Genomic DNA, 19,408 nt, shown 5'->3' on the forward strand with positions numbered 1-19,408 from the left:
ATTCTCACGGTTACCGATTTCTTAAATATGGGTACAATGACATTAATTTCCTGGCTACTTGTTCCCACTTCTGTTTTAAGCACACTAATGAAAGGAACCTGGGTACACTTGAGTTGGTTTTATTTAATTACTGAGCTAGTTGGATGATTGCTGATTGGTCCTGCAGTTGTTCATTGATTTGGATGGCATCTTGTTGTTCAATTGGAGAGAATCACTTTCAAGCCAGAAAGTTAGAAGTTGGAAGCTAGCTACTCTCATTCTCTGGTTTTGCTTTCTCTTGTTGATAAATTTATTCTGTGGAGATGGATCTTGCCCCTTTTATCACTTATCTATAAACTAAGGTTGAAGATTATAAATATGATTACGATTAGGTTGGATGGATAGTGGTGGTAGTGGTAGACCTTTTGTGGGGAATAATTGGCTCCTTTCTTCTTGAAAAAAGTGCAGGTGAGCCATTTGCTCAGGCTTCATTTTGGACCTTGTTTATAAGGATCACTAAATGCAAGCTAGTTTCCAACACTCACACATCTGAGAATTATTTTCAAGAATTCTTGGTGAGTGACTTTTTTTCTTTTCTAATGTAAGTGCTAGCAATTATACTTAAAATCTTAATAAGAAGCACTACATAAAAATAACTCTCTATGGATATGTCCTGCTTATTCTAAATCTCTTAGTGAGCTCATTAAAAACTTTGAACTGCTGGGAAGAAGAACATTGTGCGAGCCTGTGGTAACCACAGCGTCATTGTCCTGCATTAATGACTTGAAACTGGTGGTACTTGGGGGTAGATTAAGCTGGTCCACTGAGAATCTAAACACACCAGACTGTGAAGCATGTCAAAGTGTTACCCCGGCAAGGGAGGTGACCAATTCACAGCAATAATGTTATAAAATCATATAATAATGTTATGATTTAAAAAATAAAAAATAATGTTATGATATAGCATGTAAATATGAGCTATATTTAAAAGACTTGAATTTCCTAGTATATTTTTCCTTTGATCTTTGATAAAATGTGGAAAGGTTAGCTCTTTCAGAATTTACAAACAAAATTAAGACTCAAGAATTTTCTTTTTCTTTTTTATTTATTCTTTTTGGTTTTTCGAGACATGGTTTCTCTGCAGCTTTGGAGACTGTCCTGGAACTAGCTCTTGTAGATCAGGCTGACCTCAAACTCACAGAGATCCACCTGCCTCTGCCTCCCGAGTGCTGGACTTAAAGGTGTGTGTCACTACCACCCGGCTTCAAGAATTTTCTTAATAGTAGACAAAAATCATCCAGTTGAGTTGAGACAGTATGTACACAAAAGTAACAAGACCATAAAACCATGCCCTGAGATGTTTGACTTCTTGATCCAGAATGTCTAAGAACAACCACAGAAGCCAGATTATATCCATCCCTGTAGCAGCCTATGGGTCTGTTCTGAAAGCTGCATTATCTACTGATGGGTGGTATAAGTGCTGCAGGCAAAACCCAGAGCTTTGGGTTCTGGCTCTGCCTTTGGCACCACCATGCCCTTACATGAATATGCAATGTAGAGTCTCAGCTTTGTATGTGGGGAGAACTGCTGAAGGGACTGGTCCCTACATAATGATTCTTAACATAACACAACAACATCGTGTGCATAACACACAGTGCCTGGTCTTAGCCAGGACTCGTTACGTGTTTGCTATTGCAGGGTCAAGCAAAGAGAAAGCACTTCTTAAGTGAGAACCGTGACTTTTCCAGAACTGCTTAGGAAGGCAAGTACGCCTCAGTGCTCTGGAAGATGGCAGGTGGCTACTTTCCATGTCTGCCATTGAAGGAGAGCTGGTGGTGATCGCAGGACGTAGCCACTGTAGCTACTTTCCATGTCTGCCGTTGAAGGAGAGCTGGTGGTGATCACAGGACGTAGCCACTGTGACTTTTAGGAGGAGGTGACTGGCAGGCTCAGCATGAGTCATCCCCTCTCTTTAGGTCAGCTCGACATCCGCCCTCCCTGTCTTCGTTCTTTCCGTTTGCCTTCAGTCTGTCTGCTTTTGGGAATGAGAACGTTTGGGTTTTGAGGCCAGAGGAATCTAGACCAAAGCTATTTGTGGAAGGCTATGATTTTCAAGGGATCCTGTATTACTGTCATGCACATGGCTTTTCCCTAGGAAGGGGACTCAGCTTTTACTCTGTACTTACACTCTGTGTATGGTTACCAGAATGTTCTCTTACCAAATCTTTGAAAGTCTGACTCAGTCTTCACCTGTGCTTCAGCCCTGTGACCACCAGTGAGACTATGAAGCTGCAAACCAGGCATCTGCATAATTAAGGGCCCTTAGGGAACTTTCAGTGGCTACAGTGAGTCTACCTCGGCTAAGCCCTCACTGTTCTCTGGGTTCATTAGTTGGCAGGCCATGGGCAGAAACGCCACTTACTTCAAATCCGTTGATGTCTCTTATTTTCTTACTTGTATATTTTGCTGAAATTCAGGCAGCTCCATGCATCACCGACTTTCAAAGTAAAATTACGCAGCCACCTCGTTCTTTTCCAATTTCCTGATGCTGGGTTTCCTAATTACAAATATTCCAGAAAGTAGTTTTTGTAACTCAGCATGGGAGCACGTAATGCAAGCAATTTCTTCGGGTTGAGTTGAATGCGGGAAACTTCCTCCATCTGCCAGAACACAGCTGCTTCAGGTCATGATAAGTGTTCCATGTTGGATGACTTGTATATTTTAGCACTTAGTGAACTAAAGGAAAGCATGTGTCTCCCAGTGTTCAGAATCCTATGCTGAATTTTTCTGAGTCTTGAAGGGAACATAGAAAACTCACTCCTGTTTCCCTAAAGGGTAATATTTAAAACACGGAAGTTCTAACTGCATGGTAAAGATAACTTGGTGTTACCTTTAAATTGCTAGGTTGTTTAGATAGATACAGTCATCAAACCCTGTGTGCTTTTTCATTGTTATTCTGTTTACACATGAAGAAAAATAAAAATATGCCTGTTTGTTCAGGAACATTGTGAAAAAACACACGTTAGCAGCTGGAATATCTGTCCAAACTGGATTTTTTTTGGTTGAGGCTTTTGCCCTCCTCCTAAGCAGGCACACCAGGAAGGAAACACACTGCGAGTACCGTATCTCAGGCCGAGCAGAGCACCTGTGTTGAGGCTGGCATTCCAATGGGTTTCTGCGTGTCCCAGACAGCACTGCACTGAGTTCTCTGAGTTACCATGTGAACTCAGTGCAGGTCAGCACAGGGCCAAATCACGTCGTCTGCCCCTCTCCCTCTCTTGAGCTTCATGCCTCACCACTGTCTAACATGGATGCCAACAAGTGTCCTATTCAAACAGAATGAAAATTCTATCTCCATCATTCTCACAGTTTTAAAGTCCCCCTAGCAGGGATCTAATTTTCGAGACACAAGCTCTTTCACCAGTATAACCTTTAAAAAGCCATTCTGGTCTCAGCCTCCGAAAACATGGGTGTGGCGCTGCTCGCCGTTGGTTCACTCTCGGTTCATTTTCAGTCTGAGAGCGTGAGGAAAAGGAATCAACACTCAATAGTTCTTTTCTTTCCCTGATTTCTTGATATTCAAACTACCAAATAAGACCAGTGGGTTGCCTGAACAAAACGGCCAGCGATCTCCTCCTCCCAGGGGTTTGTTGTACACCAGGTATTATGTGGAGTAGTTAGCATGACTTTAACTGATTGGTGGCATCTGCCACTGAGGAAATTAATTCTTGGCAGAGGTTAATGTCACATGGAAAGGGCAAGAGCTGCTGTCTGAATGCCCCGCTACCCACTTCTGGGAGGGCACTAACCAAGCTGAATCTATGATAGCTGTGATTGGGACAAAAGTATCTTGATGCAAAGCAGTGGCCGTCCCGTTAAATATTAGTCACAGTTGATAAGTTGTCCCTCGGCATGGGAATGTGTGTGTGTGTGTGAGGGTGTCGGTTAACTTCCGCAGAGTTCTTAAACGAATATTCTTCAGGTTGCTGAATCCTACAAATTCTTCTAAAAAGAAGGAGGAGGATGGAAAATAACAACAATGATTACATAGGCCATGTGATAACTATTGCCATAATTCTCCGTCACGTAAGATAATAGGGATGGTGAGATGGCACTGTGTGTTAAGGTGTCCACCTCTACGCCTGTGGCCTGAGTTTGATCCCAGAACCCACAGTGTAGAAAGAGAACCGATTCCTGAAAGTCTCCCTCCTTACACGCATACCCTATAACCTATGAGATCACAGAGGAAGGTAAATAAATGAGTAAACAGTAGAATGTTCTTTAAAGATCAACACAGGTCAGGCTTCAAGACTGAAGAATGTACTCACGTTCCATGTCCGGTGCCTATTTGTGCACTGTGTTCTTTGAAAGAGGCCCAGACTGTGTTAAGCTATCCTTGGGTTTGTTTTCATTAGGTCTTCAGTTCTCTAGCAAGTGTGGCCTGTTCAATCAGTACCTTGTGCTCGTCCATGCTATCAGCCTGGAGAGCTGTGATCTGGTTGCTTAATGTAACAACTGCATGTTATAAAGTGAGAAGGCTCTCCTGTCCTCGGCACCGGAGAGCCTAACCCTTAGGCCAGACCACATTCTTTCCCTTAGACAACACCGCAAATGTGTACTTACTTCCAGCTAAGATTTTCCCAGATCCCACACATATATTTATACAGAAGGTTGGATGTTGATCTTTAGTAAACTTCAAATTGAGTGCCTAATCACGCGATGAAAGGATGGATGTTCCAGGGCCTTCTATTTTGACTCCGCTGTGTCTGATGAGGCAAACTGTCACTCAGAGGACAGTAGCTCTGTAGTGAGCAGCCATTTTGTTGAGGAAGTGGAAACCCTCACCGGTGGTCTTACCACTGAGCCGTACTGACGTACTGACTCCGAGCATAGTGTTTCTTCTTACAGTTACATTTTCTGCCACCCACAGACTGACATCATGTCTCCACACTGAGAGCAGGAGTGGCATTTGGCATTCGATGATCCCAAACCCAAGTCTCTGTCCCGTTTTTAGTACTTTGCCATTTTGATTTTGCTTTTTGAATTTGCTTGTGACTCTCTGCTTCCCCCATCTTTTTTTTTTTGGTACAATGATTCTTACCTTGTCTTTCCCCAGTCCGTTTCTGACCTGGAGAGACGTACAGCATGTTATTGTCAGGACTTCCCGTGCGGGACATTTGAACGCTAATGACTGGAAAACCAATGCTGCTGGTTTTAAGGGTGAGAACTTCTTTCATATTCTGTCACAGGCAAAATATTTTTAATTTTTCCCCAATTTTAAATGGAGAGTAGGAAATGGAACCCTTCAAACAAATCTTTACATTTTGTGCTCACACATGAAGAGCCCTTTGGTCTTCTAGAAGATAAAAGACAGATTGACTTTTTTCATTAGAAGTATACACACATGGCAGATTTCCTGCACTTCCCACGCCATAGGTCAAGTGTTTAAAGATTCAGCCAACCCCCAAGAATAACTGGCCTATGGGACCCCTAACTGCCTTAGTATTTGCTGTCGTTGATTCTCTGACTGGTGTTTTTAAAACTATGTGTTTTCAAATTCTCCATCTTTACCTCTTTGTGTATAATAACTGACACACATTTCTCACTCTGGTCTAGCAATCAGGCCATGCATTCCGTACCATGTTATTTTTAGTAGCTTGAAGACTTCCGGAAGCAGAAAAGCAAGCATGTTTTTATGAATAAACCCAACGTGCAGATGAACCTTCCTACTGCACAGTCTCTCGAAGCTGCACATGACACAGAACAAACCCAGAGTGTTTTTCCCAGAGCTGGAGCAAGTTATAGATCCCTCTAGTGCTCTTCTTAACAGTAGCCGTCATCTTTAGTGCCGTGGATAATATATATCATAATAAATAGAAAATAATTTCATAAAGCATTTCTAAAGATAAGTGTGTTGACTCAAGTTGCAAATGACCTGAATTTTAATTAATGGAGTTATAACAGTAGTTACTTTATATGACAACTACTGTCTCAAAATTTTTTCCAAATAATTTGAGATCATGACATATCCCTTTTTGGGGAAGACCATATTCTGCAGTGTAGAAACTATGTTATCAGTGGCAGATCTCCCTCGGACCACTGGAAACAAGATGACTAATGCTGAGGAAACTGTTCATTTTAAGGTCCCTAATTGTTCCACAGGTAAACATAGAATCTGAGTAACGTCTACATGATATCATGCGTAGGTGCTTAATATTCCCTTAGGGAACTGTGTCCAGTATACTTAGATATTTATGCCAAAATGTATATCCTTTTAAAGTTCTTTGCAGATAGCTCATAGTAAGCTCATCCTTAACCAGGACTTATGAATCTGTCATGTATTCAGCACTTAGGACCAGTTACTTAATGCTTTTGCATGATTCACCTTATACTTAGAAAAAGAATAACCCGCTGCTCTTGAAGTGTGGCGCTTCCCTTGGCTGTCATGAGCAGCAGGTCAGTGTGCAGCATAGCCTCAAGCACTATTCACTGCCTATAATTGTTGCACAACTGGGAAGCCAATGTGAAGATGCCGCAATCTCAAACTTGCAATTGTATGGGCAATATGGAAATTATTTGAAATTTCAGTTCTTCAAAAAAAATAAAAATAAAAACCAGAATGTAAATTGCCACATGTATATTTCACGTTGATTAGCATCAGCCTGTTCCTAACCCTACAAGATAAGCCCATGAGCTACACTGGAGGAAAAGAGACCAACATGGAACCTTGGCTGGAGTGCCCTTCCTTGCTGAAGGGGCTCAAAGACAAACCACGGTGACCTCAATGAAGCAGAAGCATCAACTTTAACCTAAATAAACTTCCTAGCTTTACTTACTCCTTTTTGGCAACTTAAGAAGAGCAAATGGTTCCAATAAAGCACACAGCTCTTTGGAAAACCTCTGTTGGTTTTGGAGAGGGGAAACCCGGGGATTTAAACTAAATCAGCAGACCCAAACGTGGATTTCAAGGGACTGTACAGCTTCTGGCGAGGAGGAAATTGTATTTTACTATTGCACGTGGCAATATTTAGTATAATATTTCACTCTTCCCTTAGTCGGCTGCCAAGGGTAACAATTAAAGTTCATTTTCTCATAGACGAATTACTCGGAATGGTCTGGGCTCCCAGGGGAATTGTTTTGTAATTTTGTTGATGGCAAGCCCCATATTTCTTCTAAACATGATCATAATAAGAAGAATTCTTTCAACATTATTTTCTTTCTTATTCTAAACATTCCTGTCCCTTCCCAAGTGTCCCTCTGAGAAAAGGGACTAGGGCAGAAGCTAGCAGGAACAACTTGCACGGGAAACGAAGGAATGCAGGTCACCAAGGCAGAGAAAAATGACCTGACTTTTTATGAAACATGAACTCAAAGAATAAAAGGAGCTAATATTTAAGAGAGAGTTGTGCAGTGACAGCTCAGCAAGAATTCGTGCTTTAAATCAGATCCACCAGCAGTAGTGGCCTTGCTTTGCAGGGACCGACTTTTCCCCTTAGATGAGAAAGAGCCACACTGTCTGTGGCAGAACCCTTGGCCATGGTGCTACCCCACCCATCCCTCTGTCTTAACACTGCATAAGCATGTACATGAAATGAATTTGGAAATTTTTAGATGAGTTGGTCATGATTACACATGCCTTAAATTCTACCTCCTGGGTGGCAGAGACAGATGGATCTCCAAGGTTGAGCCTGGTCTACATAGTGACATGCAGACAGATACACACACACACATACATATACAATACATATACATGAAAGGAGACAGAACAGTTTCACGGATTGTTTAGTGGTCACCGCTGGAATGGGGATGTCGGTATCCGTGTCAGAATTTCCCTTTCTCATTGAGGAAAACAGGAGCCATGCTTTGGATATAAGATGTGTTATTTACCCTGATAAATTCAGAAAAGCCAACACCCCATGGCGATGAATGACTTTCTCTGACCAAACCTGCCAGATCTGTCTTACACTACCTCCCTGCATTTCCTCCCGCATTCCTATATGCCACACACCAGAGTAGCCCTCAGAGCTGGAAGCTAAGGGAACCATGGGAGGGTAATACTCTCCTCAAGGTTGGCTTCATCCATACTCAGCTACCGGTGATGTGTGTACCTGGATGAGGGCAACTCTTCCCTTCTCTTGCAGCAGATGCTTCTGTGCTCAGGTTCTCAGCGTAGGAAGGATGGGGCTCTCGGGAAATCCATCTCTGTTTCTTTGAGTGCTACACAGGAGACTGTGCTTCAGAGAACTGGGTTTTCTGTGCTCCTCCAGCCTCTGCCTGCATATGCCCCTGTAGTGAGATCAGCTCACTGTGTGGGAAACCCCAAAGACAGTAGCCACAGTCAACACTTGGCTGCTGATGCTACCTTGACTTTCAATGGTTTTAATTGGACTAACAGGATTCTGTCCTGCTGCTTAATGATAGTAACAACAGAAGTGATAATAACCTGAATATAATTAAAATATCTCTTCCAGCAGGCTAGTTTTACAGAATGTACATAAGGAAATGAATGCACTCCTATATAAAATTACTAAATATCTATCTGTCCGGTCCATCTTGTGAATAATTCTAGTCAGATTTTAGGTACCTTTGGACTATGCACCTTCCCCAGAAGTAGTTACTTGAAAAGAATGCTATGAATATCACACACCCATGAAAGACTCTATCTGAGAATGTGTGTGAAAATGGAGAGTCATTCTCAGAGCAGATGTGGGATTCTGTCATTGAAGAACTGAAATGCAAACGCTAGTGTCCCGTTGCTGAGCAACATTCTCCAAGCCAGAAGATGACTTCAGCATGAAAGGGATGGCATTTTATCAGGATTAGTGCCCCCACATCCCATCTCTTAAGTCTCTTCTGGTTCGTTCCCACTCTTATTAATCCGCAACCTATGTGCCTTTAACTACACCAGTGAGTTATTACAAAGAACTTTCTCTACCCAGGTAGATCTTCTGACAGAATTCAACATGTCTCTTCACTGGTTGGTTCCTAAGGATACTCTGAGCACTTTCAGTCCTCCAGCCAGACAGGAATAGGGAACATCAGATGCCATGTAAACTGGGCTAGCACAATTTGCAGACACAGAAGTTGATGTGGGTCTTTTGGTTTTGGAAGATAGATTGTCACACATGTAGACTGGACTGGCCCCAAGCTCACTACGTAGGCCAAAGTGGCCTTGAATTTATGGCAATCCTCCTGTGTCTCCTTCCTGGATACTGGAATTATAGGCATGTATCTCCATGCCTGGCTGACTTTTAATCTCGTTCTAACCCCTGACATTCCCTCCAGGTCACACTAGACAGAAGTATTGACAGCTCTGTACTTGGCCACAGCAGGAAACAGCTAAGGGCTAGAACACCTGTCATGGTTCTGATGTGTATTTTGACAGAATCCTCTAGCATTGTCACCCAGAAGGCCGTCCAAAATGTTCATCCAGAGATTTTTCTATAATCTGGGGATCTGAGCATCTCTGGGGAAAATGACAGTTTGTCTTGGGCTCTCCTGTCCTGAGGGAACCATAACCAGCCAAGCCTCTGGCAGTGCCCAGGCTGCACCGCTGATTCCTCCCCCCGAATTCTGAGCTGTGCTTTTGAGTAGTTGTGACTCTGTGCATGAACATCTCTTTGAATCAAAGTATTTGTATTTGGATGATATGACTGTGTACAGTTAAACTCTCTTCTATCTAGGAACAGAATTAGATTTCAGATAATAAATTAGGACCTTCTGTCATCTTTACTAGGCGAAAGAATGAAAAAAAATGTCATTGAAACTCAAAAAATGACCACTAAGTGAGCGAGGTTGCCACGCCCTCCATCTCACTGCCCTCCCAGACTATGTAAGTCTCTGTTTTCTCCCAGCATGTTGCTGAAACCTCCCCTGTCCCCCACTGACTCTTTCCTGGACCACGACTAAACTACTAGATTTTTTTTTTACTTCTAACTGATTACCCACAATGGTTAAAAAAAAACAATTGACAATCTAACATGACTTTTTCGTCTCTCAGATCTTAACTTTCAATCATTTTTTTTTTACTTTTAATTGCCGCCATTGTATTTCCATTGGTAGGGAATGGTAGTTTTAAGATACTACAATATATTTTTAGCAACTACTTGTCTTTCAGTTTGTAATGCTTATTAAAAAGAATTAGAAGTACTGAATCCATTAAGCATGTCATGTGTTAAATCCAAATGAAAAGTTTGGATTTGGTTTATTTTTGGTTTGAGAGTATGAAGTGATTTCTAATGTGTTGTCACTTGAAAGGGTAAAACTCTATTTATTTTATTGTTTCACTGTTTAAATAATAATACATCTCTACTACCTACTAGTAGATTGACTGTTGAAATGTGATTTGTTCTCCATAATGTTGGATGCACAATGCTTTTATGTTTTTGAAGAAAGGTCAAAACGGCTTGCTATGTCTCTGACCAGTGTGAATAATGGGGTTAGAATCAGATGTGGGAGCCTAGTTAGGACCCATTTGCGGAAGTAAATGACTGTTACTGGAACGTGAGTAGACACGTATCATCCTACTGACCAATCTGCTTACTGAAGTTACCCCTTGATTGTTTCCCTCATTCTGTGCTTTCTAGCATTGTATTCTTAAATTCTTCTTATGTTTATTGATTCCAAGTCCTTGTATTTATTGAATATGGTGTATGTGGGCTTATCTTTTAGCTCGTCCACAGAATGATGTGGCTCACACACGGGGGCGGGGGGGGGGTGTCTTGCCTTTATTCTTTGGTCTGGTGGATGATTTACCTAGACATCTAGATGGTTGCACTAAGTCTCTGGCAGGAGACCCTGCTTAGCTGGGTTTAAATTAAGCTGGTACTTAATCTAAGTTGTCTCTAAAATGTTCACTTTTCCTTTTGGGAATAGCTAACTACTGAAGTTTACAAAACATTGTCGGAGACTAAAGAGAAGTCTTCTTCATGTTGATCTTCACCTGAGTGGTAGCGTTATATTGGTCCGGCATCTGTCATCCATGCTTTGCTTCAGTTTTGTGTTCTTATGAGGTTTTTGTGCTTAAAAACCAACCTTTGGAACTTTGAATGTAACCCTGTGGTAGAGAGCCTGCCTAAGATGTGTAAGAGCGTGGGTTCCAATCCTAGATGGTCCACATGTGCAGTTCTCCCCTCCCCCACACTCTATTTCTTTCTCCCTCTCCCTCCCTCCCTCCCTCTCTACAAAGCAAAATTAAAATTATGGTTACATAGTTTGTCTGTTAGCTCTATGCCAGATGAATTTGTTATTTGGAGAGAGTTATAAGAGGGTTTTCTAGGTTTTGTCACACTCTTAATAGCTAAATGGCATTATCTGTGGTCCTCGAAGAAACAAGTCCAGGATTTGTACCTTGGCTTTTGCAGAATATAGGAACTAATAATAAACACAATGAAAAGGCTGAACCAAATAAAAAGTGATTGAAAATAGAAAGTGGCAAACATAGAAAGAGTCATAAGACTCTATTTCTGTATTATCTCCATCCCCTGAAATAAAGACAAATACACATAAATACACTGTCAATGAGAATTTTGGGAGTCGAAATTAGATAACTGACCTCAAACAGGCTAGAAAACTATGCAATTTCTAATAACTATTGTGTCTTTAAACTTTTTAATCCCCTAATCCTATATCAATAATAACACAATTCTACTTAATTTTCATATTGTAATGTTTAAATGTCACTTTGAATTCAGTTTGTTAAATCTCACAAGTTCTAATTAATTGCACCTATATAAATAAGAAGTGATAAGAATCTGAAAAGAAATTTAAAAAACTTTCTGACTCTTTAGCTATTAATATGCCATATAAATTCGTAAGCAGAAAACTTGGTTTGGCAATGTGCAAAAGCTCCTACACTTCAGAGAATTACATCTTCGTGTAATTCCCCAAAGAAACTAAATTACTACTTCAAGAGAGGATGAATTGATGTCCCTGGTCATTTTCAACTCTTCTTTCAGCCTAGGTGTTTGACTCTCCTTAAGAGCAGTAGATCACGATATTTTGTTGTGGCGGTTGATATCTCAGGCTAGAATAAAAGTCATCAGGTTCTGATCCCCAAGATTTGAAAGTCGTTATCAGTGGAATCCTGCTCTGGTCTAAAATGCATGAGGGCTAGAAAATACTGAAATGGATTCCTTGAAGCCCTGATTCTGAATCCAGTTCTATCAGAACACATTCACACATGCCATTGAGAGACTGTTTTGAAGTTCAGCACTCCTTATTTGAGGTTTCCTATTTATCTGAAACAAGAAACTCATTATTCATGGTGGTTTCAAAGCATATACCACTCAGGCAGACAACCTGTAATATGTGGTCATCTTCATACATCCTTCCCCACTTTACTGAGATAAACTTACATGTAGTGAAGTTTCCATTTTACATGTCCTGCTGATGTGTTTTGACAGAGATAACACCATCACCCCAGCAAGATCTAGACAGCTACTGTTGCACTAAAACTTCTTGTCCACCTTCATTTTTCTCTGTACTGCAACCACACTATACAGCCATTGATCTGCCTGCCCTCTGTCAGTGGAGGTGACATGGTCTTGAAGATTCTATATCAATAAGATTAGTTGAGTGTGACTTAGTTGAGTGTAGCTTCCTCCCTATCTCTAACATTTTCAGATACCTTTATTCCATTAACTATGCCATGAGGCCAATTCTTTGAATGACTAAATTGTATCTTTGTGAATGCCATCAATTTCTATTCTCCTTCACTTTTCCATGGATGACTTTGCTTTTGGACTCATTATGAGAAAAACTGACATGACTACTATGGACAAGTCTTTGTAGACATTTTTTTTTATTATTAACCAACCTCTTATTTTAACTGAACCCCTGAACGGGAGGCAGGGGTGGAACCAAATGACCAACAGCTGTAGGCCATTTCAGGTGAAGCAAAAAACATGTGCAAGACTTGTCTATCGATACAATGAAACAAGCAAAGGGAAAAGTAAGAAAAGTGGTAGGGTTTAAAGAATTTAGCACTGGACTATATAATGGAACTCTGTCTTTAAAAAGAAAGACAGAGGAGAATTTGGTACAGTTCTTTCCTCATAGGCTATTACTTAAGTGAAATTACTTACCATCTTCGTGTTGTTCATTATCTAATACAACATATTCAGTTGATAGTCTGCTCATGTCTTTGGAGTTAAAAACTGGGCTTGTAGAAAGTGATGTACATGGATCAACGTTCTTAGAAGAGTGAGTGATCTGTATCTGATTGTCCCCATATTAGCCTCCGTCCTCTTTTATTGGATGTGTGTGTGTGCAAGCACACATGCACATGGACATGAACCTCCTACAGCACATGTGTAAATGTCAGAGGACAGCTTGAGGAAGTCTGTTCTTTCCACCATGTAGATTCCAGGGATGAAGTCAAGTGGGGATTGAAGTCAGGTGGTCAGGCGTGGAGGAAATCCTTGTTACCCACTGAGCTATCCTGCCAGCCCCATCCCCACTACTTTATAGCTACAGAATTCCTGTGTCCTGATCTTCTCATTGTTTTCTGCTGTTTTCTCCCATCTGAGATCTTGTTTTCATTTTATATTTTCAATGACTTTGGGTTGATGATTCTAGATAGATGATTAGCCTCCTTGTTCGTGCTTTGTGCTTTGCATGCGATTTCTTGGATATTGAGACGTGGTAAACAGACTCCAAAGTGCTTAAGAGAAAAAAAAAACTAATGGTGCTGATGAGTTCATTCAACCCCATGAATCAGAAGCGTAAATAAATATGATGACAGGGAAGGAGATTCTGAGAGCTTTAAGGTCGTAAAAATTCTAAAAACCAAAACTTGTCATAAATGGCGTCTTGACTTGTTAGATCACACACGTGCTTCCTGCTGTCTGTGTTTCCTCAGCACTGTAATGGGAGAAGCAGCCTTGGGAAAGCTGCAGTTCAGGCGGAGGAAGAAAAAGGGCCCAGAGCGTGATGAAAAGGCAGGTGTGATATGATAAGGAAAACAATTTCAAGAAATCTGAGAGCAAAGCTACTATAATCATAAAGTGGAGACTTCTCTATTGATTTGAAGTACATTTGTGAGCCACCAGAGTGACTCAAGAAAATGAGTTGGGTAATAGCAATGACTTCCAAGCAAGCTGATTCAAGATACTAATCTGATGTCATTTTTATTTCCCGAGTTACTGGTATGAGTTCATTGGTTCTATGAAACGTCCTACACAATGACATGTACGTAGCAAATGGGCAAGTTCCCTGGAAGTGACTGTTTTCCATTATCTTAGAAAGTGGTTATGTACTGTTGACCTCAAGACTTCTGACATTTGGAAAAAACAAACTGTGTCCTCTGTTAACGTCCTTCAAGATGAAGACAGTTACATATTTGGGATACATAACAATCTCTGCCAGGCTTGGTTGTTATTGTCTTAAAGGATATTTTTTGAAATGGATTTTTATTAAGCCCACAGTAAAGGACATGGTAAAAAGATTGCTTTTATAAGAATGGCAGGCCAGAAAATGGGCTTTGAGACAGCTTCACAGATTTCCTTGGGCCAACATCTTTTTAGTTCTCGCTGTTCTGAAGCATAGCCTTCAGAAGTCACTTACTTCTGCTGTCTGAATTTCTTAACATACAGCTGTAGCCTTTGGGTTCATCGTGTGATTTTTGCAAATATTTAAGAAAATAGGTCATTTCAGTTCTCATCTTGATTTGGCATAAAATTGTTAGGCAGATATACTAATAAGAAATTTAGAATTTATAATGACGCTGGATTCTACTCTGTGTGTGTGCACGTGTGGGTGTGCATACGTGTGTGTGTGTGTGTGTGTGTGTGTACGAATGCACATATGTTTTGACACCCTCAGAGGCTGCAGTGTACCTGCTTTCTTAATATAGAAGTTTTGTCTAGAAACTTCTATATTATATATATAATATATATTATGTATATAATATATATTATATATTATAGTTTCTTAATATAGAAGTTTTGTCTAGAAGTCATTTGTTTCCATTTTGTCCTTACAAATGGAGTTACCTACAGGCCCCAGGCTTCGTGTCCAAGTTTGTCCCACACTCTAATACGTACCCTAGAAGCCTAAAGTACTCACTGTGTTCCAGGCAGATATCACTTGACATTGCAGGACATAACTAAATATCACAAATGTCCATGAATGTTTGATAGGGCTTCCCCGTTGGTCAAGCAGGCTGTGTACATGCAAAAGGAAGTCAGGCTGAGTTATCGAGTAGGACCTGAAACCTGGCCTGCAGTCCCCTCCCCAAGCCATTAGAGTGAGAAATATTTATGTATTCATAATGTCACTCTGTGATGTCACTCATCCTAGCCTTCCCTTTGCTTCTGTCCTGACTTTCTCAGAACCTACTCATCAATAATCAATCCACTGTTGCTAACCAAGAGCTAGCTCATCACTGCTTCTAACACTCGTTCTCGACACAATTTGAAGAAAAAAAAATCTCCAATTTATTACTCTTCTCCCCCTATTTTGTATACATTGACCCTTTTATACTGCCAAAATGAGATCAACCCTTGATTAACGTAAATACTAATTATTTCATTTGGGGTCCAGTAGAACCACATTCCTATTTAGGTAGAGAGTCCTCAGAAACAGCACCCTGAGCAGCGCCAAGAAGACAGCAGGAGATAAAGGGATCTGTTGGAGGCTTTTAGTGATGTCATTAACCTGTCTTGAGCCTATCTTCCCTTCCCATCATCTTTTCTACAGAAAGGGATTCGAACACAGATAGAGCTCTAAGTGTGGAAGGAAGACGAGTTAAGGAAAATGTTATGGTTGAAGTCCCTGTGTGCCTCTGCTCTGGGATCCATGTCCCTGGCACATGCTGCATGCACCACTTACATGTGGCCCATCAGGGTTAAGAGCTGAAACTTGCTGTGTCCACACTATGACAGGTGTCTGGATACTCTTACTGGTTCAGGGTTCAGAAGATGACCAAGAGGGAGAGGAGCCCTAACAGACTCTCTTTTCAAAATGATTCCCTAGCTGGTCTTTTTTGGCATTAGAGGGATTGCTATTGGTGCATATGTCCTTAACACAGACCAGATCCCAAGTCGCAAAGATATCCTGAAGATTAGTCTTCTGCCAGTTCTATGCCTGACTTCCTAAGGCTACTCCAGCTAGCTGGCAGGATGGAGTAGCATGCCAGGCAATCACACTGCAGAATCCATGTGGATTCATCTGCTGTGAAATAAATAGTTCCAGACTTCTGCTTCCCTCCCGATCTTAATTCAGTCTCTTTACACGTGTTCACATCTTGCTAGCCCATGGCATTTCAAAGCCATTAAACTTCCATCACACAACCCTGTAATGGCTACAACAGACTGCATTTTATAGGGTTACACCACAAGAGATGCTATGCCTTGAATTTCCCGTTATCCTCGAAAGAGCCAAAGGGAGGAATATCCTGGCGGTTCACAAGTGGGAAATTGCTTCTTAGCTCTCAGTGTCCATCTCGCATCTGTGCATGCCTGCTTAGACCTAATGAAAAAAAGAAAACCTGTCCCAAGTATGATTATAAAATAAAGTCTCTTTTCCAGATGAACCTCTTCAAATGCGGGGGAAATCCCTTGTAGAAGTGACTGAAGAAGGTCATTTCTCAGCAAGAATTGGGGAAAGCATGGTGGGCCAGATGTTAGACTACTTTCCAAGCCTCGCCTATTTCTTTTTCTGTGCGTGATATTTTAACTCATTTTGAAGAAAAGAGCAGTTTCTATGCAGTTCACTCAATTATCTGAATAACTAAGCTGGAAAAATTATTGTGTGTTCATAAGCAAAATAATCAGTATATGTAGAAGAAGTTCTAAAGACTTAACTGTATGGCCCACGCCTTTACACATGTTCTTTTAATATCCATGAAAATTGGTTTCTTCTGCAAAATATGAACAACATATCCTGTTAATAGGATTGTTAAGATTTTATTAGTTGGCACACAATAAAATACATATGTTTTAATTTTTCCCTCTCGTTTACAAGTTCATCTCTATATGGGTGTTTTTCCTCTTTGTATGTCTGTTCACCATGTGGATGCCTGCTGCCCTCAGAGGCCAAAAGAGGGCATCAAATACTCTGGCACTGGAGTTACTGACAGTTGGAAGTTACCACGTGGGTGCTGGAGACTGAACCAATGTCCTCTGCAAGAGCAGTCAGTGATCTTAAATGTTTGAACCGCCTCTCCAGCCCTGGGTGCAATATTTTTAAGAAGCATATTTGATGCATAAAATTTTTCAACTTTCAAGGCAGTGTGATAACTCAGTCCAGTTCCTGAGTCACTTTCGTACATTGCCATGATGGTTTTGTTTGTTTGACCTCAACTCAGGCAAACTCTGACTCTATCCTGATAACTTGTAGGATTGCCACCATAAGTAATGTGCATCTAAAGAAGGAATCATCTAGGCTTGAAGTGGGTGAAATAACACACGCGCGCGCACTCACACACACACACACACACACACACACACACACTAATTCATAAAACCTTACAGTGGTTTTGTAGAGAAGAATCATCACACCCAAAGATACTGGCACTGTATTCTGTGTTGCCCACTCTAATGTCTTGCAATTTGGGCACTAGAGAAGGGGCCCTGGGGAATCATGCTCATATTCTGAGGTGGCAAAGCCTATTTAACCAGGCTAACCCCAAAGAAGTGGCCCTCTGTACCACCATCTAAGCAGCACTAGAGAACCTTTCAGAAACACGAATCTGGGGTGCCTGGGCACTAACGTGTGTGTGTGTGTGTGTGTGTGTCCTCTCAAAGTGTGTGTTCTCCTACAGTTTGATATGGAACTTACTCCAAACACCTCATCCTTGTCGGTTGTCTGTCAGCTTACAGTCTCACTCGGGCTCTGCCAGCCGGACCCTGGTGCTCTGTTACAAATGTCACCTTCCTCTTCTTGAAAGAGAAGTGCTGCAGTTGCACGGCTGCCATAGTTGTCCTTTCTTACACAACTAGAGTGTTCCAGTATTCTGAACAAACTGCCTCTTCACTCTGACTCCCTACAGGCCCATGTCCGTTCCCTGCTCTCTGCATAGGCATGGTGTCCTGCTAACCATCGTCTCCTGTCTTCCTCAGGCTACTGCTCTTGCGAGACTGCCCGTCTCCTTGCTTTGTATGAAGCAAAGATAGCTTCTGTCATTTACTTCTCTCTACCTCCTTCAACCACAGACAATCCCGAGAGTCCCCGAGAACTCCCACTCCCGTTCTTCCTGGCTCTCCCTCCCATCCCGAGCCCCCTGTTCTTCTTCCTTTTGTTTCTACTCCACTGCTTTGGTTTTATTTCCCAACTGGACTTCGTTTTGTTTCCAACTCTATTACAAGGAGTAACCTTAAACCTGAAAACCTGTTGAGGGAAAGGAATGTTCCTGAGAAGTCCAGCATAGGAGGTGAGCTAGCTTTCCTCCTAGTGAGATGACAGTCCCAGCTGTGGGGAGTGAATTCTTCCAGGGAGTGAGCCAGAGGGCCTAGGAGTGGATGGGATAACCAAATCTCAGCACTTTTGCTACCGAGGGAAATGCCACTCAGCTCTCACAGCAGCAAGACATAAGTCTGGGAGCCAGACAGGCTCAGCAAAACTTTCCTTTAGCCTTGGATCACAGGCCCTTGGAGTACATTTTTAATCTTGTTCTCATCATTGTCTAGAGACAATCTCATTTTCCTACAAATAAGCAAAACTATCATCCAGATATGTTCTATGCTGTTCTGAGTCTCTTCAAGCTAGCGAAATAGTTTCCCTACCTCTGCTTAAATTATTTCAGCACCTTAGAGAAATCATTTGCTAATCACAACCATGTTGGGAACAAATGAATGAGAACTAAGCAGAAAAAATAATAATAATTTGACTTTTCATCCTTTACATTTGAAGAATTCTGCAAGTTAAACAAACAATAAATGTATATTTCTATATATGTGTCTATAATAAACTTATGGGTGTACACTCGTGTGCATAATGGGTAGAAGACAGGCCAGAATGTTTTCTAAACTCCCACTATTCATCTCTATAATGATGAGACTCCATACAGCTGCTGAGCAAGCTGAACCCAAGGGGAACTTTGAAGGGCAGCCCCAACAGACAGCCAAGTGTTTGGAAACCTTCCACATGCAAGCTGTCAGTAGCACTAGTGACGGCTGGCATGTTTAGTTCCGGTTGGAGTTGTTACTAGAGCCTGAGATTCTATGAAGAACAAGGGGGAAACAAACACAAACCCTGCAGCAGAGCGCAGGTGCCGGCTGCTCTGTTGTCCTGCCCTCCTCCTCATGGAGCCTTCACTTTGTACCATGGAGCACAAGAAGGTTTTAAAACTGTGCTTCTACTTCCCTAAGAAGCTCTTGAGACTTTCACATGGAATCTTTGCTAGAGACCTTGAGGGGAGTCAGAGAAGGAGAGGAGACAAGGAAATCTGGGACAGATGCTCTACTGTGGCACTCCAACATCAGGACCA

At 41.5% G+C, this 19,408-nt stretch overlaps 1 protein-coding gene across 4 annotated transcripts in view; it reads left to right on the forward strand.

The window, feature by feature from the left end:
• The window catches only part of Pcsk5 (proprotein convertase subtilisin/kexin type 5), a 417,375-nt gene that overhangs the window by 227,848 nt on the left and 170,119 nt on the right, over nucleotides 1–19,408 (forward strand). For all 4 annotated transcript variants that reach the window (XM_048429814.3, XM_087908042.1, XM_048429815.3 and 1 more), the window contains exon 10: nucleotides 5,096–5,199. In XM_048429814.3, the coding sequence (XP_048285771.3) occupies nucleotides 5,096–5,199 (104 nt within the window). The remainder of the gene's footprint in view (nucleotides 1–5,095; nucleotides 5,200–19,408) is intronic.

Source organism: Myodes glareolus, chromosome 7 (assembly GCF_982192425.1).
Source record: "Myodes glareolus chromosome 7, mMyoGla1.1, whole genome shotgun sequence".
NCBI lineage: Eukaryota > Metazoa > Chordata > Mammalia > Rodentia > Cricetidae > Myodes > Myodes glareolus.